The 22,272-nt window shown below is 45.8% G+C and overlaps 1 protein-coding gene across 1 annotated transcript in view; it reads right to left on the reverse strand.

Moving 5' to 3' along the window:
* The window catches only part of Ldlrad3 (low density lipoprotein receptor class A domain containing 3), a 291,677-nt gene that overhangs the window by 207,635 nt on the left and 61,770 nt on the right, over positions 1-22,272 (reverse strand). The window contains exon 2 of the mRNA XM_045156641.1: positions 7,477-7,623. Coding sequence (XP_045012576.1) covers positions 7,477-7,623 — 147 coding nt within the window. The remainder of the gene's footprint in view (positions 1-7,476; positions 7,624-22,272) is intronic.

The raw sequence follows: 22,272 nt of genomic DNA on the forward strand, positions 1-22,272 counted from the left end.
CTGACCAAATTGAGTGATTCCCGATATGACTATGACATCATGATCAGGAAGTGGTGAAAGGTCAGAAGTCAAGCCTAGTGAGAGGTCACGGGGGTAGGGTGGGGCAGGGAGCTAGGAACTGCATCTCACTGTGGCCTCTTCCTGTATTGTCTCTCTGCTTCCTTTCCACAATGATGAGAAATGAGCTGCTCCACTATGCAACCCTCCACAAGGACCTGAGCCCTTGAAACAGTGAGCTACAGAAACAAGTCTCTCCCTTGTACACTGCTGGTCAGCTATTCTGTCACTACTGTAAGAAAAGTATCGAGCACACTCCAATAAACCCATCACCAAGCAAGAGCACATCTGGAGCAGTGGTGTTAAGACTTTAAAAGTAGACAGTGGCAGTTGTCAAAATTCCAACTCAAAGCACTGGTGGTGTCACCAATTTGTGTGTTGTTTTTAAGATATTTTTAATTATTGATTTGTAACAAGAGAGATTGATAATGGGCACTCCAGGGCTTCTTGCCATTGTAACTGAACTCCAAACACATGAACCACTTTTTGCATCTGGCTTTATGTGGGTACTTGGGAACTGAATCCAGGCCATCAAGTTTTGTAGGGAAGCACCTTTAACCACCGAGCCATCTCTCCACCCCTGTGTTGTGCTTGTGACACAGCTAGAAAGAAGGACTACACATGGCTAGCGCTACTTCCTGCAACTGGTCCGAGGCGGCCTTCCTAGGCCACAGCAGAGCAGCTATCACCATCCTGTTATCCAAAACAGGCCCAAGAGGAGAAGCAGCAGCCCGCAGAGGCTTCCTGACTGGCAAGGGTTACAACTCAGAACCCAGTTTTCTTTTGCTAGCTCAGTAGCTCCAGGTTTAAAAGAAAACATTACACGTGGTGCCACCTAGAGGCTGAGGATGAGGATGATGACACAAAGAAAAGAGTATTTCCTCCTCTTTTCTACTTCTTGGTGATCAGAATTCCAAACTTGCCTTGCAATCTTATCTCATGGACATCTTCATCTCGCCTGAGCAGTATTTACACAACACTTGGGAACAGCTAAAGCAAAGAAATGTAAAATTTTGGGTGGGAGCAGGGAGTAGTTGTATGTGGGGTATATATGTGTGGTATGTGGGTGTGGGTGTGTACATATATATATGTATATATATATATACATATGCATATATATACATATGTATATATACATATATATATGTACACACACACACATATATATATACACACACACATACATATATATATATATATATATACACATACACACACACACACACAGAGGTGATGTGTGTGTGTGTGTGTGTGTGTGTATGTATGTGTACTATGCAGAGACCAGAGCAGAACAGTGAATGACTGACTGGATGTCCCATGTCGAGCTGCCTTTATTTTTATTTTATTTTGTCAGATTGGCTGATCATCAAGCCCCAGGGATTCTACTATCGCTGTCTCTGACAGGACTGAGGTTAGCATGTGTGGCCATGAGTGCTAGGGATTAAATTCAGGTCCTCTTGCCTGCGAGGCACGTGCTCTTACCCACTGCGCCTTCTCCCTAGTCCCCATTTTTCACCTACTTTCCATGTCTTTGAATTTGGAAATTTATTACATTTTATCAATTGCCAAGGTCTCAAATCCTCCTCCACTTCCCACCACATACACATGCATTCGGGTACAAAACTATAACCAGTCAATATAGTTATCCTGAGAAGAAATGAGTCACTTTGTGAGGAGGCTGAGGCTCCCAGACATTCAAGATCTTTCCTTCACCATGTTAGGACACAGAGAGAAGAGAGATGGCAGCCAAAACCCAACAAAGAACAGGAAGGTCTTTGTGTGTACATGTGCGCATGTGTGTGCACACATGCATGCACGTGTATGTGTGTGTCTCCAATTAGACTAGACTGGCAGGCATTTTTACAGGGGTACTTGGGATCCAACTCCAGTCTTCCTATTTGCAAGGCAATCACTCAATCACCTGAGCTGTCACTCCAAACCAATGAGGTGTTAATGCACCTAACTCCAGGCCCCATGTTTATTCTAGAAATTTGCATCTCTGCTTTATTATAGTGGTTGATAGCAATTAAATTATATTATGTTCAAGGATAACAGCTCAGAACTCATAGGACTAAAAGCCATTCTAAAAAGTCATTAACATAGAATCATCATTGATGTTTTGAATTTTCGTAAAGCTAGTTAGCTATTGTTATAGATTGGCTCTTAACTGTCCCCTGTACATCTACATGTTATAGGTTTGGTCACCAGGGTAATGCTAAACAGGGGATAGAACCCCTTCAGGTGACACCTGGTGGAAGGTTTTTAAGTCATTGGTTGAGGGGGGTGTTCTCCAAGGAGATAATGAGGCCTCAGTTCCTTCTTCCTCATTCTCCTTTTTTTTTTTTTTTTTCCTTCGAGGTAGGGTCCAACTCCAGTCCAGGCTGACTTAGAATTCATTATGGAGTCTCAGGGTGGCCTCGAACTCACAGTGATCCTCCTACCTCTGCCTCCCGTGTGTTGGCTCATTCTCCTTTTTGCTTCCTAGCCACTAGCAGAGAAGTTTTACTTCATCATTTCATCATGTACTTCCACCATGATGTGTCCTCTTGCCACAGGCCTAAGGCAAAAGGGCTCATTGGAGTCTGGACTAAAACCTCCAAAACCATGAGCCACAAAAAACCACTTTTCCTTATAAGTTCATTACTTTAGGTATTAGTTATGCCTTTTCTACTAGTTACAATGGTCATAGTACATCAGTAGTAGCACAGAAGCCACAAGACCTATTCAGCTGAGTAACAGACCTGCAGAGGAAAAGAAAAGATCTCCTGAGCCTTTCTGATGGAAGAGTTCTTATTTTCTCTCATCACTATGTGGCTTCCAATTCTGAGATAGCAGCAGTTCTCTCCCAGATAGGTTTCTGTGAGGAACTTATGAGTTAGTTAAGTATAAAGAGCCTGGGATACAGAACACTCAGTAAGTACTCACACTGCTCCCTCACAGCGGGGTTCTATGGTACGCTGTACTGGGACACAGGGCTCTCGGTAAGTATCCTCCATTTCTCCCTCACAGTGAGTGCTCTCAAGAAGCACTCACATTTTCTTTTCTGAACTGTGTATCTATTCCTTTTATTATTAACCACAAAGAGAAAAAAGGAAAGACAAGTAATTTGAATAAAATGAGCACTCAGGGAAATCCACTAGCTAAGAATGGAAATATACCCGAAGCAATCCACACTGAGCCTCTTCTCAAAATGTTAAGAAGGAAGTTCTCCAGGTACATAAGGCAGCACTTTTAATGCCCACCTGGCCTAGGTGAATGCCCATTTTAGCCCATCCAACAGAATTCACAGGAAAATACAACTCATGCATAGAGGTTATGAGAAAACATTCAACCTCATTAAGTAAAAAGATTAAAATACATGAACTCTTCTCAATGATAAGATTAACCTGAAAAAGAGGGTTTTAAAAGACATTACCCAATGCTTCCAACACTAAAATAAAGTCCCAGGTCTCATGTGTTGCCAGCGAAAGCAAACGAGTAGACCTTGAGCAAACAAGTTGGCAGTCTATGGGCAGAGCCTGGAAAAGCTTCTCTACCCTTTACCCTAGTCATTCCATTCTGAGAATCCAGCCCAAGGAAACAGAGAAAGTTATGTCCACACTCATGCTTGCTACAGTGAACAGGATTTCCAATAGTGGAAAGTTGAAAACAAGATTAATGCACAGAGCTGAAGGCCTAGCTCAGGGATACAACACTTGCCAGCTTATGTGAATCCCTGGGTTCTGGGCACAGCCAGGGAGTATGAAATAATAGCATAATTCGTAAACAACATCATACCAAATTAATAAGTCATTAACTAGCCATTAAAATAATGAAGAGAAATAGGATGGTGATAATGTAATGTAACACGGAATAATGTGAAATGAAAAACTGAACTTTCAACGTGATTATGACTCGGGGAAAGTCTGAACACAAGTTTCCAAGAGGCTAACACCTTATCTAAGAGAAGGGACTCTTGTGTGTGACTCCTTTGTTTCCCACCACCCCCTCAATCTTTACAAAATAGGAATAACCTTTATAATAGGATGTTTCCCCCATCTTCTGAAGCCTCTCCTGTACTGCAGATACAAAATTGCAGATACAATGGCGCACATTCCACCAAGAGACACCTCTTCACACTCCTCCATACTGTTATGAATGGGAAGACACTTTGTAAGCATATTATCTTCTCAATGCCAAAGTGCCACAAGGTACTTGAAACCATCATCTCTCAGAGGTGACACTGGCCTTGTTACTCTTCTTTCCTTAAGCACCCACTGCTGGGCTTTGTGGCTCCTGAGTAAGGACACTGGGCCTTCTCTCCCTTCATGAGGGTGGCACAGATCCGACATCAGCTCCTGCAGCACTGAAGGAAAGATGGCGAATTAACCACCTCAATCCTCAGCCTTGTCATACTGGCTCATGTACTTCTTTCACCTACATATGAAGTTTCTTAAATGACCCTGAGGCATCAGCAAAAGGAAGGAGGAAGGACTGCAGAGAGGGCTTAGTGGTTAAAGCGCTTGCCTGCAAAGCCTAAGGACCCATGTTCTATTCTCCAGATCCCACATAAGCCAGACACACAAAAGTGAGGCAAGCACAGGGTCGCACACACCCACTAGTGGTGCAAGTGTCTGGCATTTGATTTCAGTGGCTGAGGCCCTGGTGCACCAATTCTCTCTCTCTCTCTCACTTTCTCTAAAAATATAATTTTAAAAAAAGGAAGAAAGAGAGAGAGAGAGAGAGAGAGCGTGAGCGAGTGCTGGAGAGATGGTTTAGTAGTTAAGGCAGTTGCCTGCAAAACCAAAGGACCCAGGTTTGATTTCCCAGGATCCATGTAAGCCAGATGCACAAAGGGGGCACACACGTCTGGAGTTCATTTTCAGGGGCTAAAGGCCCTAGTGTGCCTATTCTCTCCCTTTCTCTGTCTCTGTCTCTCTCTCTCTCAAGTAGATGAATAATTTTTTTAAAAAAAAGAGAGAAGGGCTGGAGAGATGGCTTAGCGGTTGAGCGCTTGCCTGTGAAGCCTAAGGACCCCGGTTCGAGGCTCGGTTCCCCAGGTCCCACGTTAGCCAGATGCACAAGGGGGCGCACGCGTCTGGAGTTCGTTTGCAGAGGCTGGAAGCCCTGGCGCGCCCATTCTCTCTCTCTCCCTCTACCTGTCTTTCTCTCTGTCTCTGTCGCTCTCAAATAAATAAATAAATAAATTTAAAAAAAAAAAAAAAAAAAAAAGAGAGAAAGAGAGAAAAGCAAAAGCTGACTCTGAGCACATGTACACACCTTAGAGCTAGACGATAGCCCGAGGTCTGCTTCTGGAGCTGTACTTCCTCCAGCAGGGCTCCACCTCTCAAGTGCTCCTCTTTCAGCAATAAGGAAATGGTTAGGTTACAGTGTGCATATGCTATGTGGCATTAGCTCACCTCATAATACAACACTGTGCATAGAAAGCACAGCCACATGGCTAATGTTAACAGAAAAGCAGGTCAGTCATACCCCATGACAACACCTAACATAACTTATGCAGACTGACCAGTAATCATGTTCAAAAGCTACCAGAGCACAACAGGCACCGTACTGCGTGTTTTCTACACACATGGTGACTTTGCCATGCTGCTCTCTTACTGCTTCCATTTGGAGAGGAAGAAATTGAGGCACTTAGAGGTTAAAGAATTCTCTTTAACCCTCCCAATGGCTAAATTCTATAATATTCTAGAAACTTTCCCAAGATCACATAGTCTAAGGGAGAGGAATTCAAGTTTGAATATGGACAATTTCCCTCAAAGTTCACACTCTAAGCTTCTAGACTAAAAGGAAATATGTAAGAAATTCAGGGACTGGAGAGATGTTTAGCAGTTGAGGATCTTAACCTGTGAAGCCTAAGGACCCAGGTTCGATTCCTCAGTACCCATGTAAGCCAGATTCACAGGGTGGCGCATGCATCTAGAATTCATTTGCAGTGGCTAGAAGCCCAGGTGCACCCATTCTCTCCATCTGCCCCTCTCCCTCTCAAATAAGTAATAAAATAAAATATTTTTTATAAAAGAAAAAGAAATTCAAAGTGAAAATAGTATTACTGTTAAAGAAAGAACATTTTTCCTTTCCTTTATTGTCAAAACTTTCAAGTATTGTTTTCACAACTTAAAGCTAAAAGGGGGTGTGCCAGCATAGGAAGGGGGTTAATGCATGTGTTTGTGGGCCTAGTGAAAAATTTTAATTATGCTTTGATCAAAAGGCCAGTTGGGTCTTTACCACACTTGGGGTGAACGGTAGGATGGAGGATGGCCAGGAATAAGCCTGCTCCAAACCAAACCTGACAGCTCCAAGCAGCTGCTGGCATGATCCTTTTTATAAACACTCTCTTTCCACTACCTCTTCCAGTTTCAGTGTGAATTCTAAAATCATGGGACTGTACCGATGGAGCATACAGAATGTCACAGAAGTCACTAATATCACACAGCTGCTACTGTCAAAGCTGGGAATGAAACTTAGGTCTTGCCACTAATCCTGCATTCCTTCACAAACTTCTCATGGGCTAAATATTGCCAGCTAGATAATGATAGTCTGCATTTACTACAGTTCAAAAGCACACCGTATCCCCAAAACAGAAACTCCCAAACTTATGAGGTGCTTAATACTTCTTAAAGCTGAACAGATGATGGGGCTTGCACATATGATCACACTTGAAATTCAGATTACTAATGTTAGACTGCTAGCAGTTTCAAAATTACCATACTAACAGGGAAAAGTGGAAAGAGACTTATGCTTTTGGAAAACACTCTGAAAAACAGAACAAGAAAGAACTGGGCAGATGGCTCAGTACAAGCATGAGGGACACAAAATAGATGAGGGGCTGAATAAGGAGGAGGGATGGGAAGAACATAGGGACTAGACCCTGGCAGTGCCCACTGGAAGGCAATGCCCCAGTGAAGGCCCAGGCTGTGGCCCTCCACAAAGAAAAGGGCCACTGGTTCAGTATCTACTCCATGCTGGATGCTGACACAATGGCAGACCTCACTAAATCATTAAGTGAATTCCATCACCTACTGTAAAGTGATCCCCAGCCTGGAAGTCAGGCAGTTAGATCTGCTGCTTACTGTTTAAGAGACACTGTAGCTACGTAACCCCTGTTGTTCTCAGATGCTTCTATGTGGAGTGAATATTTAGCTCATGAGCCGATGTGGGCAGCACACAGGGAAGGGGTCCCTGGAGCCAGATGGGAAATTCCTTTCACCTGAGCTGTGCCTCTACCGCCAGGACCCATACTGCTGCATTGACCACAGTGCTCTGAGACAGCGGGTCAAGCCAAGCAAGGCGAGACAGCTGGCCCACCGAACTTGCAGCAAACAGAGTGTAAGGTTCAAGCCAGATCAAGCTCTCTCCTCTTGGTCCAGGCTTCTGCCCTTCACCTCCCCACAGACACGGCCACAGGCAGCCACTCACGGCATTCCTTCTCGTCGCTCTTGTCAAAGCAGTCAGGCAGCCCATCACATTGCCAGGCACCTGGGATGCACCGCCCGTTGGTGCACTTGAAGTTGCCTGGAATGTTGCACTCGGTGGTGTCATTGTTCCCAGGGAGCAGCTGGCTCTCTGTAGGAGAAAGGACAGGAGTCAGAAGGCATAGTTATATCTATAAGGGTCTGAGCCCTAGCCTGTCTGGAAAGACTACTGTTCAGCACAAGTGAGACCTCCAGCAGGTTTCTTTCCCCCTCTGGGCCTCAGTTTCCTCACTTGTGGACTGACTGAGCCCACCTCAGTGTGTGGAGATGCTGCAGCCGAGAAATAAAGGAAGCACTCAGGTGCTGGCATGCGACAGACCTCAGTGACTTCTCTATCCTGAAGATCCCGGTGGGCTGGGGAGGCAGCTCAGTGGAGCAAAGGGATTGCCTCACAAGTGTGAGGACTGAGAACCCATGTAAACATGCCAGGGGCGGTGGTGCACACCTATAATCCTAGCACTCGGAAGGTGGAGACAGAAAGATCCATTCTACTAGTCTGGTCTACTTGGTGAGCTCCAGGCCAATGAAAGACCCTGTCTCAAAACAAACAAAAATAGTGGGCAGTGAGGAACAGCACCCAAGGTTATCCTCTGGCCTCCACATTTGCACAAACAAATATGCACACATGCACACACATTAAAAATACACTGACTGTAAAATTCAAATGCTCTCTTCTAGCCATCAATGACAGTTAAATATTAAAGTCCCAAGCAGGAATGTGCACTGACTCCCAGGATCTACCACAGTGGAAAGTGCAGTGTACTTCCACACCTCAGACTCACAGCCCCTACAATCACAGAGTCCTTGATTTTGGGCCAAGTTGGCAAGAACACTGGGAGATCATTTCCCTCCAGGAAACAGAATGCACAGGTTATAAATCTACCTGCCTGAAGTTGTGAGGATAGGAAAGGCCAAGATGAAACATGAACTCGGGACTTCTAATCCCCAATGTTACCCTGGTCACTATAATGCCAAGAGTTACTGGGGGGTTAGAACAAAGCCACAAGATTCAAGTTCAATTCCACGGAACAATCATACAGTGACAAGGCCCCTGCCCACCACAGCTCTTAGGCAGGAAAATTAAAAAGGGAAGAGCAGATGAGGGCAGGTATCTTAAACCCCCGGGGCAAACCTTCCAGAAAGCTGGGATTGGATATATCAGATAAGGCTGAGCCAGTGTGATCCGTGGCTGGGAGGTTCAGGAAAAGAGCAGCCCACCAGTATAATGCAGCTCTGGTCTCCTCTTGAGTCATGCAACAAGCACCTACTGGGCATTTAAGACCAGAGAGTTATGTTATGCCAGAAAGATGCAAGGTGGAGCCCCTTCCTCCAGGCTGGACAGACACAGAGCACACATACCTAATGGTTGCACTGACACCATTGTGCTAAGAGCACGGCCTTCTAGACTGGCCTGGGGACACCCTAAGAGCAGTGCCCCTGATTCTCCAAGCTTGGCCAAAGGGCAGCATATCTAGTCCTGTGCTCAGACCCCTCCTCACATCCCTTTTCATGCTGCTGTCCGGGTGTGTGCTCGTCTGCTTACTGGAATCCACCGGCTCTCCCAGGAAACTGATGCTTGGCCTTTAGCACAGAAGTTTTCTGTTGCTTTCTCTCTCAAGTGTCCTCCTGCTCCTCCAAGTGTAGATACTTGGGCTGTTTCCTGGTAGTGTGTTCATGTGAACAGGTGCACGCTCATACGTGTGTGTGTGTATATATATGTGTGTGTGTGTGTGTGTGCGTATATGTATGTATGTATGTATGTATGTATGTATGTATGTATGTATATACATATATGTATGTTTGTGTGTGGTCATTCTTCAGACATGATCCTCCATTTTTTTGAGATGGGGGGTCTCCCACTGGCCTGGAACTCATGAAGTAGGGCAGTCTGCCTGGCCAGTGAGCCCCAGGGATCATCCTGTCTATGCCTCCCAGTGCTGGGATATAAATGCACTCTACCAAAACTGGCTTTTTAAAATGGGCTCTATGGATTGAACTCAAGTCTTTTTTGGAGGGCGGGGGTAAATTATTAAAGATTTATTTTAAGAGGGAGTAGAAGCAGAAAAATCCCAAACTCGGGTCTTCATGCTCTACCACCTCCCCAGGACTTAAGAATATTTTTATAATTGGAACAAGCAAGCAAGAATGAATGGGGATGGACACAGCTATGGCCTACCAGCACCACACCAACCTTGGTGCCAAGGATATTCTCTTGGAGACCATCTGCTACATGGTACTGATTTAGCAGCACACATACACATATCTCCCTTCGGAAGTGAATGTTCATAGCCTGCTGCAGAACTCGGACAGAGAAGCTACAGCACAAGGCGTCGCTTTTCCCAAATATATCACGACCTGAGGAATCATGATTCCCCTCCTCCCTCCATCACATCTGCGGCTGGCCAATCCTGAAGTCTCCATGGCCACTGTCAGGACTCCAGCCCAAGCAGCCACCATCCCCTATGGGGACCACTGCCAAGACAACTACCCAATGGCCTTCCTGCCTCCCATCTTGCCTCTCCAATCCATCACCTCTTCTGGCCAGAGGCTCTTTCTAATAGCTCCTAAGCAAATTTACCATGCCATTTCCTTACTTTAAAAAGCCATGGAATGGCTCCCCAGTATTCTTTAGCCAAAATTCAAGGGAATCAAGAACAATTCCAGGAATGAGGTGGAAGTTAATGTAAAGTAAGGCCCTGCAGGTCTCGGAACAGTGGCAGAGCACAGAAGAGTGGATTAAAAAGCATGCCTCTCTGACTGGCAAGAATTTCAGATATGCTGCGCTACCATGTCTTCTCCCACACAATCAATCCCAGCACTGTTCCACTGAGCCCAGACACAACATCAGACAACTCCGGAAAGTTACCACTAACCCCAAAAAAGTGTCATCTGCTCATCTCCAGGTGTGGGACAGAGACACTCATGAGATGGGGAATAGAGATACCAACAGAGTGTGGGACAGATGACCATGACCATAGGGTATGGGACAGAGATGCCTATGGGGTGTGGTGTAGAGACCCATGGGGTATATGACAGAGATGCCCAGAGGGTATGGGACAGAGATAACCATGGGATGTGGTATAGAGAGGCCCATAGGGTGTGATGGGGAAGAACTTAGCAGAGCAGCCAGGTGCTAGATCCTAGCCAGACACCAAATGTTCAGCCCCCAAGCCCCACACACTCCAGCTGTTTGCTAACAACTGCCTCAGCGACACCAGCACATGGAGAATTCCTCAGGGTGGTGGAACACCACCCTGTTTTGTTCTGTTTTGTTTGGAAATCATTTATACTTGCCTTTGTTGAACTAATTCCTCCAAGGCAACCCCTCCCCCTGGAAAATTTACAGCAACTGTGAAATCTTGTCATAAACAAATTTCCAGAACCAGTAACTTGGCCAGATTAGATTCCAAAGGGTTTGTTTTGAGAGCCAATAAACTGGGGGCATGTAGACTTGATGAATGACTGGGTGGGTATGGAGATTAAATATCCTTTGTTTTATTCAAACCTACCTGCAGCACAGGGCACCTGGTCTACAGGGTGATAACAATTACTCCCTTCACTCTGTGCCCTTCTGAGCAACTATGCCCTACATGCAGGGGCACCCGCCCCAGTGCCTATGGGAAGTGACATCATCAAACGGAAGAACACGAGAAGGAAAGCAGAGAGAAGTTCCTCCTGTGGATTCTGTCTTCAAAACCTTCCTCAAATCCACCCAAGCTGCCTCACTCCATTGTGACCATCCACTCCAAGGTGTCATTACTTCTTGTCTCCTTTCCAGCAAGCACTGTACACAGGGAGTAATGCTGTCCCCAAGAGAACAGATGTCAGGGCCTGGAGACAGTTTTAGTTGTGATGAGCAGGGGTAGGGTGCTACTGGACCGTGATATCTAAATGTCACGAATGCTGCTATGCACAGAAAGGTCTGAAACAAAAACGTGTAGCTCTGTCAGGATGGCACTGCATGATGCAGACACTATTTCTCCTATTTTACTAGTCAGCCATCACAACCTGGAACTGTTGACCTGACGGGTCAGCAGTGCTGAGGTAGAGAAATCCCTATAAAAATCAACCTGACGTTTAACACTTCTCACTCCTTCCAGTTCCTTCCTTCACACAGGGTGAGACTGTTAAAACGCAGCCCATGATTCCTCCGCACCCGGAGGATAAACCTGAACTCTCGCCATGGTTTGCGAAGCCCAGCATGATGTGATGTGGCTCTCTGCCCATTCCCGAAACTCCTTTCGGAACCATTTGCTTGATCACACCAATGTCTTTCCTACTGTGAGGCACCCCAAACGCACTGCTGGTTGACCTCAAAGTTAGGCCACCTTTGACCTGGTGCTACTGGCTGCGTTTTTCTCTCCCCTCTCTCCCAGACCGTTGAAGGCCTAGTTGCTTGGAGCTCTGAATGGGTCTCAGAGAGATTTAAATGAAGTCATCAGAGTGAGTTCTAATACAACATAACTGATGTCCTTACAGACAAGGAAGTCAGGACACTGCAATGAACAAGGGAAACGAGGGAGGGACACGGGGAGAAGGCAGCCACCTACAAGCCAAGGAGCGGGACAGAGAGGAAAGCAGCCCTGCTGGCACCGTGCTCTCAGGTTCCCCAGCACAAAACTAGCAGTCTCTGAAGTTCCAGCCGTGCGATGCTGGGGGGATCCTGGCAATCGAATCCAACCAGGGAGCCTCCCTGTTGCCCTTCAGACCCTAGCTGAAATCTTCACCTCTGAGCCTGGCAGAGGCACTCAACGTAAAGCTGGCCCATCTGTTTTCCACCCTGGCCACCCTGTTATGTTGCCCTAGCTTGTGCTGATGGACATCTGCACTATCTCCCCACTGGACACAATGCTCTGTTCAGCTACCCACCCCAGGCACCTGTCACTCCCTAAGTATCTGTATAAGTATCACTCTCATAAGTATCTGTGACAACAAAAAACCAAGTGTGGCATTACCAACTGAACTCACATCCCTGATACTCACCCTGGTAAGCCCCATCAACCCATGACCCATTTCCCCAGGATGTGGATAGGACAGTTAAAATCAGAGATGGGGCGTCTGGATTTGAACAAGTAAATCGCTACCCTGTCTGCTTTAAAAGAGGTCAGAAATCTTTTCAGCCTGACAGCTGGATTTCTAGTGGCTGAAGTATTTATCCCATGTCTGTGTCTTGGGACACATTTAAAATCCAAAAACGACAGGCATTAGCACGAGGCTGGTTAGCTAGGATTTCTCCCCTTCCATTCTCTTTTTTCCATTAAGCTGAAGAATGAAAAGGAGTTGGCCATTCCCATCATAGCACATCACTTTGCTGAAAATAACCACACCATCTGTACAAGACTGGAACTATGGAAGCCAAGCCCTCTCCCATCAGACAAAAGCCTTGCTATCACAGCCTCCTCCAAAGTCTCTGGCACCCACGAATGTCTTCATGATGAGGGGAACAAAGCCTAGGGAAGCTGCAGAGCCTTCCCAGTGCTGCATTCTACCAGAATCATTCCAGAGTGTCCAAGCTTTTCCAGATGAACAACGGAGTCCTCTGGGGTCTCCCTTCACTCTTTACTCAGCTTCTCCCCCTAATGGGACACCCTCACCCTCATGGTACAAACTGAATTGACATCTGCAAAACATCAGGCAGCCTGCTTTCTGATTCCTGCCCAGTGGCCTTCATTCTTTTCTTTGTTTCCTGATGCTCTAAGTCTGTACAAACATAGCATACAAACGTGTGCAGACACACATGCGGCTTAACACTTAGTTTTGCAGATCTCAAACAGACATCCCTCCAACCTCCCCAGAGAGTCTTCCCACTGAAGGAAACTCTTCTCTTTTTTCAAAAAACATATTTTATTTTTATTTATTTATTTTAGAGACAGAAATATTTGAACGGCATAGAGAGAAAGAGGCACAGAGAATGGGCATGCCAGGGCCTCCTGCCACTGCAAAGGAATTCCAGATGCATGTGCCACCTTGTGCATCAGGCTTATGTGGGTCCTGGGGAATCAAACCTAGGTTCTTTGGCTTTGCAGGCAAGCACCTTAACCACTAAGCCATCTCTCCAGCCCACGTGGTTCACTTCTTGACACACACACGCACACGCAAACACACACAATCTATCCACGGGCATCAGTAAGGCCACCTAGTGATGGAACTCCAATGATTTGTTTATAAATGTTCCTACAACAGTCCCAAAGGGCATTTTAAACTGCTCCCATGATGGCATCAGTATTGGACAGAGCTGGGCCATTTGTCCTGTGTATTTCCCAGATCCATTCAGCTCTCATCTCACAAATGACTTCACCCTCATGCTGGGATATGGGAGCATCTGGCTGTCAGCAAGAAGGGAGCAGTCGTACAAGGATGCCTGAGTCTGGTGTGAGGACATGTCTCTGGCTCCAAGCACCTGAGCTTAGTCTACTCTGCATGCCATCTCCTGTGAGGTCACTCTACTAACCCCACCTCCATTTGCCCATGTGATGGCGGAAGATCTCACCCAGAATGCTGAGAAGGTGGTTTGGCCTAAGACGGCTGACCCTTGGTATTCACAGATTTTTATATCAACACTGCTCACGACATTGAGGGAAAATTACATGTTGTACACCAGGAACAAGTTAAGGGTAGAACAGGTCACCAGGATTAGTGAACGAGCTATCTGCTCAGTGTCTGCAGCGTTTGCACATCACACAGCTTCATGGTTTGTTTCTCCCACAAAGCAGGAAGCAGCAAGTGTTCCATAATGATTAATGCTTTATTTCCTTCTTGGAAAAGAAGCTAGCAAAGAAAGCCAATGGCCAGTATTAATGAGATAAGCAAAGGCGTCTAGGCAAAGGACAGGTCTTCACAAGGAAGCAGCTTTAGGAATTATTTTCCTCTAGTATTTATGGCCTCATTATGGCCATTATGAAGCTGTTACTTACATGTTTTAGTCATACTTCATTGCAGTTCATGAGGAAAATTATGTGGGAATGGCGTTAATGTCATGAGAAGCTGCAGAGCCCTTGGGAGGAGTCCTCGTGAGGTCCCATGTCCACACTTCCAGGAACTTAGCAACACTAGAGACTGCTGTTTGTCACAATAACCACCAGCAGGGTGAGCCCTAAGATGCACCCAGCCCCTCCTTCCCTCTTTGAAGGACCTCTAGGAATCAACTACTATTGCCTTTTTATTAGGGGAGATCTAACGTCTGTCAAAGCACTATGTTTTATTTCTTACAAGAGCCCCATGAAATAGGCACCTTATCCAGTTTGCAGATGAAGTAACAGACTAAAGGAGTACTTCGCCCAAGGTCACACAGCTAGAACAGTCTGAAATGGCCAGAGAGTAGACTCTGTGGCTATGTAGGCCACCAGGCCAAATTAGGGATATTAGATAGGCATCCGCATATGAGAGAAAATAATACTCCACACCATTTTTTTCAATTGTTCACAATATTTTTTGCAATTATCAACAGCCATTTTCTGTATCTGGGTCTTCCATGGAGAAGAATGGAATCTTTCTACCTGGAGGATAATCAACGTTTTGGTTAACTAAAGGTCAAAGTTAGTGGTGTCTATCATCCCAATTGGTTGAACTATCTGCTCATTTTTATATTTAACTATTCAAACATGCAAAAGCCATTCTTAGCTCAGGGGGATGTCTGAAAACAGGTGGGGAGATGGCTGTGGCCCACTAGCCCATCAACTCCTACGCCACAATCCAGCAGATCTGTGTAAAATGAGAAATGATGAAAGTCTCCATCTTGGGGCATTTCCTGTGTATCCTACCACACCCTCAGTAAAAGTAAGGTTTACTGTAAAAACAGTAAAAGAAGATTTACTGACTGCTCCTCCATGCCAGGGAATCTTGGCTGTCCTGTTGTCACTGCACCCTTAGCAATGAGCAGATCGCAGGCACCTAAAGACCCCCTATAAATGATTGCTGGACAAGGTGCGGAGGCAGAACTTGCTGACCCCTAAGAACCTTTCCAGTTTTGACACAAGTGAGTTTGATGAGGTTATCCAAAATGCCTTGAATTCACTTATGCTTTGCCACACACAACACAATGGATCAATGACATGGGGCCTAAAGAACAAAGCTCCTAAGCTGAGTAGCATGGAAGTGAAGGACTTCCACAATTCTCCAAGCATTTTCTTCATGCCCACCCTCACCATGGGGAGCCCATGTGGTGGCTGGCAGCAGGGAGAGCCCCAATTAAGCACCCTGATAGCAGCTCTCAGACACAGCCAGATAAGAAAAAGAGCTAAGCTGGGTGTAGTGGTGCATGCCTTTAATCCCAGCACTTGGAAAGCAGAGGTAGGAGGATCACCATGAGTTCAAGGCCACCCTGAGACTACACAGTGAGTTCCAGGTCAACCTGAGCTAGAGTGAAACCCTACCTCAAAAAAAAAAAAAAAAAAAAAAAGAGCTGAGCTCTAGCCCCATCCATCCCATCCACCCCAGGACAAGTGCAATAACCTCCACAGACCCTGGGGACCATTTTGCGGGTGACTATCTTCTTAGGCCCCAGGGCAGGGTAAAGACGCAGCAGACCAATGCTACCCAGAGAGTGAGCATGAAAAGCAAACCAATCTTCATTCAGGCCCTGAAGCACATCTCTAAGCTGAGTGCAGAAGGGTTTCTGAAATCAGACTCAAAACAAGCACATGCCATAAAGGAAAAGACTGATGAACACAACCCCATTAAAACACAAAGCATCTGGTCACTGATAGCTACTGTCAACAAAGCTAAAAGACAAAGAACTGCTCATTGGTGGAAGGTGCTGGACAAATCCAGGACCCATGAAATGTCATTGTGTGAAATTTTGTGATAAAACTATGTAAGAAAGCTGGGTACTGTGGCACATGCCTTTAATCCCAGCACTCAGGAGGCAGACTATGAGGACTGCCACTAGTTCAAGGACACTCTGAGACTCCATAGTGAATTCCAGGTCAGGACAGCCTGGGCTAGAGTGAAACCCAACCTTGAAAAGCCAAGCCCCCCCCCCCCAAAAAAAAGCCCTGTAAGAAAACACAGATGATACAATGGACCAATGGATGAAGCACAGGGACAGGTCATTCTACTGATGAGGAAACTGCACTCAGAGTTACTTACAATCACAGAGTGGTTAATGGAACCAGGAAGCTTTCTTGCACACCCACCAGACTTGCAGAAATCTGAAGCCTGCCACTCTCAAGTGAACAACATGAGGGACAGCAGGAACCCATGTGTGGTACATGGTGGAGACTCCGAAGAGCAACTTGGCAGCTCCCCATGAGGCAAAAGGGTGCTCACACACTAACCAGCTCATCCTCGTGTGGGTGTTCCACCTAGCCTGAAAACAAACATGCACAATGTACGGGGTGATGTGGGGACACTCACTGTAACACCACTCTAATGTGAATGTGTAAGGCAAACTAACTGTTCATCGTAAGGAGAATGGAGGGAAAAACCATCCATTCCCACAGTGGACTAGTGCCCATGGCTTTTACAAACTGAACCCAAGAGAGCCTGAACACACATGGGTAATCCTGAGAATGCAGTGAGAAGAGGCAAACTGCAGAGCACCATCTACGCCGAGCTCAGTACCATGCAGCTTTAATAGAGGCACAGAGGTCCAGAAGTGTTTTTTTGAATTGATGGGAAGCTTAGGGGAGTGGTTGCCTCTGGCAGGTGGAATCAGAAAGGGTACAGGTGAATGACAAATGCAACATGTTCTTTAAACATTCTGAAATAGCACTGCAAAATACCAGGCTAAGGGCTGGAGAGCTGGCTTAGTGGTTAAGATGCTTGCTTGCAAACCAATAGGACCCAGGTTTGATTCTTCAAGTCCCACATAAGCCAGATGTGCATGGTGGCACGTGCATCTGGAGTTCATTTTCAGTGGCTGGAAATCCTGGTGCACCCATTCTCTCTCTCTCTCTCTTCCCTCCATCTTTAATGAATAAATGAAAATAAATAATATCAGAATAAAAGGAATCTGGTTGCTAGCTTTTCTCTCCTTAAATATTTCATTAATAAAACTAATTACAGGGCTGGAGAGATGACTTAGTGGTTAAGGCGCTTGCCTGCAAAGCCTCAGAACCCATGTTCGAGTCTTCAGATTCCACATAAGCCGGATGCACAAGGTGATGCAAGTGTGCAAGGTTGCACATGCACACAAGGTGGTGCACACACCTGGAGTTCGAGTACATTGGCTGGAGGCCCTGGCATGCCAATTCTCTCTCCCTCTCTCTCTCTCTCACACACACGCAAGGCCAGTCAGTTGGGCATGTCTCAAAAAAAGAAAAAAAATAGACTCAATACAAAGAATAAAAACTAGCCGGGTGTGGTGGCATACACCTTTCATCCCAGCACTCAGGAGGCAGAGGTAGGAGGATTGTCGAGAGTTCAAGGCCACCCTGAGACTCCTTAGTGAATTCCAGGTCAGCCTGGGCTAGAGTGAAACCCAACCTTGAAAAACAAAAAAAACCAAACAAACAAAAAAAAAAGAATAAAAATTGTACTAATGTTTGGGAAAGCCTACAGAAGACAAATGGAATCACTTACCAGTCACATTCTAAACTTGTAAACTCCTCTTAACTATAAAGGAATGAAAGATAAGAGGAGACAAGTGCTCACGGTGGGAAAAGAGAGAGCAAAGCAGGGATTTCCATCTGGAGATCTGCTCTACTGTGAATCCTTTTCATTTCTGAAAGGCAGCAACAGTTGCAGAGTAAAAGCTAATTGTGGAGGAAAAACCAAGACCATCTCATAAAACAGATTTACCCACCCAACATATTAAGCCATGACATTCCAAAGGTAAAAATATAGCCAGACTAGCCAGAAGGTCAGGTACTCCTAGATAGTAACTGCCTGCGCAGTAGGGGCTGGAGAAGCCAAGGGAAGGCTATTTAGAACAGCCCGCGTGCGCCCTTGCCCCTCAGCCAGGGGAGGCGGCTGGGGGAAAGAAACACACCTGGGGCAGCAGAGGCTGGGAGTGGGTAAGTAGAGCCTCCTGGATTTTGCCACTGAAGGAACATGGGAAAGTTGGCACCACAGGGTTGGGGGAAGAGGGTAGCAAGGAACCTGGGAAAGCCCAACCCCTGCCCCTTGTTCCTCCTTTCTACTGGCAAACAGATATTAAGATACAGAGAACATGCATGGGCTCCGGAGACAGCCAAAGCTGGGTTCCAATACCTAATTCTTGTATCACTAAAGCAAACTGTTTGACTCCAGACAGGTGATTTATGCTCTCTGAGCCTTGATTCTCCATTTGTAAAACTGGGCTAATCCCACCTCCCTGACAGTGTTACTGAGGGGTAGAATGAGATTAGATAACTAGAACATAACCAGATAGAAGGATAAAGTAATGACAACCGAGCAAATGATATGTACTCCCAGTTCAGTAAATACCCCTTCATTCCCTGTACTCATTCTCAGTGATTTTGTTCATAGCACTAGTCACAGAATCAAGTGTCCCTTTCCTCTTCCTGGAACGGGCTCAGCCTGGGCAGGGAAAAGCCTGCTGGAATTGGGGTGAGTTGCCTGAGATCTGATATCACTCAAGTCCAAGAAAGCAAACCACAGGAACAGACAACAAAGTTTGAGAAAATAGCCAAGGAGCTCACAAGGCAAATAAATCCTGGCTGGCATCTTCCCATACGCCACAGTCCCAGCTCAGTCATTCCTAAGAACTAATATGCCCTCCTTGGTCATCTCCAGAAGTCTCTAGTAGCAACTGAAATACAACACTCCTCAACTCTTCCAAAGGGCCTGCGATTGCTTCTCCATCCTGGGCTTCACTTTCCCCATGTGTAAAGCAAGGCACTGGTAGATGATGTCCGAGTTTCTTTTCACTTCTTAATGTGATTGTTCTCTGCTTCTGTGGTTCCACACCCCCACAGCAGGCAAACATCCAATATATTGTCTTCAGCATTCATAATAATGTCTGGGTTTCCCACTGAGGCCTTCTGAAGAGCCATAGCTTCACAGCAAGGAAGGTCCTTCCTCCTATGTAACACAGAACAGTGAGGAACCAGGTCACCAGCCTGCTGACAGGCAGGGTTGGAACCAGCCAAAGAAGCCAAGTTCCTGGCTACTAGGAAGACTCAGCCCCAGCCTCCGCAATCAACTGAGATTCCTTGCAAACAGAGAAAATATCTCAGCTCTTTCTCCTTTCCCTATGAATTCAAGGGCCTCATGGTTCACTTCAATTATCCACAATCTTCCATCATGTCTCAGCAAATGAACAATTGTTTGGCTTATCATTTCTTATTAGGACAGGAACCCTGCCAAGGAAATAAAAAACCAAAACACCAGCCTGTTACCACATGCAAGAAGGGAATGCATATTAACCATCTTTTTAAATTTTCTTAAGTAGCTTAATCCATTACAGTGGCCCATCCTGCTCCTACAATCTGCTCACGCAGGCACCCTCCCTCTGTGCTGGGCTGACAACAGGCCCTCCATCTCCAGGAATTAACTGACGTCTTAAGCAAATGCTGTTGGGATATCTTGCAAGCACCGAGGCTGAGCAGCATTTACTGTGGGAGTCCTCAACAACTGTAGCTCTCAGAACAACTGACCTTTGCAAGAGACCTGTCACGTTTGGTGAATCAAAGAGCTACAACTGCTGAGGAACCTGTTTGTATCATTTGTAGCTATCCAGAAAACAAAGCAAGTTTAAAAATGGAGGAAGGCTGGAGGGATGGCTTAGTGGTTAAGGTGCCTGCCTGCAAAGTCTAACAACCCGAGTTCAATTCCCCAGTGCCCACGTAAAGTTGCCCAAACTGGCACATGTGTCTGGAGTTCCTCTGCAGTGGCTAGAGGCCCTGACATGCCCATTCTCTCTCTATCTTTCTCTCCTCTCTCTCCTTCCAAATAAATAACTAACTTAAAAAAAAAAAAAAAAGGAAGACTAGGTGTGGTGATGCATGTCTGTAAGCCCAGTGCTTGGAAGGCTGAGGCTGAGGCTGAGGCAGAAGGACCTTGAGTTAGGATACACAGCGAGGCTGCATGTCCAAAGAAAGATAAAATGAAGGCCACACTGCAGAGTTCATCTCTTTCAGACAGCAGCGGAGCTCAGGAGCTCTGAATTCTAGTTCTGCTCCTTCCAACCTTGGAGAATAGATTCTCCCACCCTTGTGACTTAGTTTACTCACCTAAAAAAGGAAAGCAGACCAAGTACAACTTTAGCAAGCTCTCTGGGTACACAAAGGGCTATTTCATTCATCTTAGTAATAATAAAGCTGATAATAATAATAATAATTTAAAACACTCTTAGAGGAAAAAGTAGTAATAATACAAATTCAGTGCAAGTTTCCAGGGTTTTCGCACATTCTCTGATAGAACACTGTGGTGGTTTGGTTCAGGTGTCCCCCATAAACTTAAGTGTTCTGAATGCTAGGTTCCCAGCTGAGGGAGATTTGGGAATTAACACCTTCTGAAGGCGGTGTATTATTGGGGGCGGGCTTATGGGTGTTATAGCCAGTGTCCTCATGCCAGTGTTTGGCACACTCTCCTGTTCCTTTTTTCCACCTGATGTTGGCCACGGGGTGATGTACACCCTCTGCTCATGCCATCGTTTTCCCCTGCCATCACAGAGTTTCCCCTCAACCCTGTAAGCCCAAATACACCTCTTTTTCCCACAAGCTGCTCTTGGTTGGGTGATTTCTACCAGCAATGCGAACCTGACTTCAACACACACAGATAGAAGCCATGAGATTAACCAGGGCTCACCTCTTTTAAAAAAATTTTATTTTGAGGCAAGACCAACAGACTGGCCTCTTTTTAAAACTCAAGAAAGAAAGAACTGGCATACTAGGGCCTCAGCCACTGTAATCGAGGCATGTGTCACCCTGTGTGCATATGCAACCTTGTTTGCTGGTGTCACCTTCTGTATCTGGTTTATGTGGGGTCTGAAGACTCTAACATGGGTCCTTAGGCTTTGCAGGCAATGGCCTTAACTGCCAAGCCATCTCTCTAGCTCCAGGGCTCACTTGTTAAAGGTATTATTATTCACTATTAAAGAGTTACAATTCTATAAAAACTCATGTCATGTAGATACATAATATGCCATTTCACAAGACATGCCATTATACTATAGCTGCATGATTAGTAATGAGAAGAAGGGTAATCTGAACTGTACACGGAACCACCCTGAACTAAATATGATAGAATCATTCCAGGTGAGATGAGAGCAGAAGGGAGTTGTTCATTAAGAAATGATTTTTCAATAAATCCAATGTGTCCCACAGAGCAGCTCCTGGTCTTCTGGTTACCACATTGATCCCTGCTAATGAGGACAGCTCAGAATGAAGACACTGGCAAGAAGTCAAGGCTCAGGGAACACCAAGACCAGAATCCACTTCCAAGCAGGCTGCAGCCCTGGAGTCTGCACTTCTTCTGTCCCTGACATCCAATGGTCCCTGCCCCCAGCATGTTCCTTAATCTGCCTCACAGAGTCACAAGGTCACCAATGGCTCCCTAAACCCTGAATCCAACTATTACATTTTTATATTTGCTGCATGTACAACATGTGCGTGTGTTTCTCTATGGGTGCGTGTGTGCACGCGTGCATGCGCAAAGGCCAGAGGTCGATATCAGGTGTCTTCCATTTAACTCCCCACCTTATTTTTTTATACAGAGTCTCTCACTGAAGCTGGACCTCAACAATTCATCTAGACTAGCTAGCCAGCAAGCCTCAGGGGTTCTCCTGTCACTTCCTCTCCAGCAACTGGATTACAGGTATGCACCGCCATGCCTGGTACTTATGCGAGTACTGGGA

The sequence above is a fragment of the Jaculus jaculus genome, chromosome 8 (assembly GCF_020740685.1).
Source record: "Jaculus jaculus isolate mJacJac1 chromosome 8, mJacJac1.mat.Y.cur, whole genome shotgun sequence".
Classification (NCBI taxonomy): Eukaryota; Metazoa; Chordata; class Mammalia; order Rodentia; family Dipodidae; genus Jaculus; species Jaculus jaculus.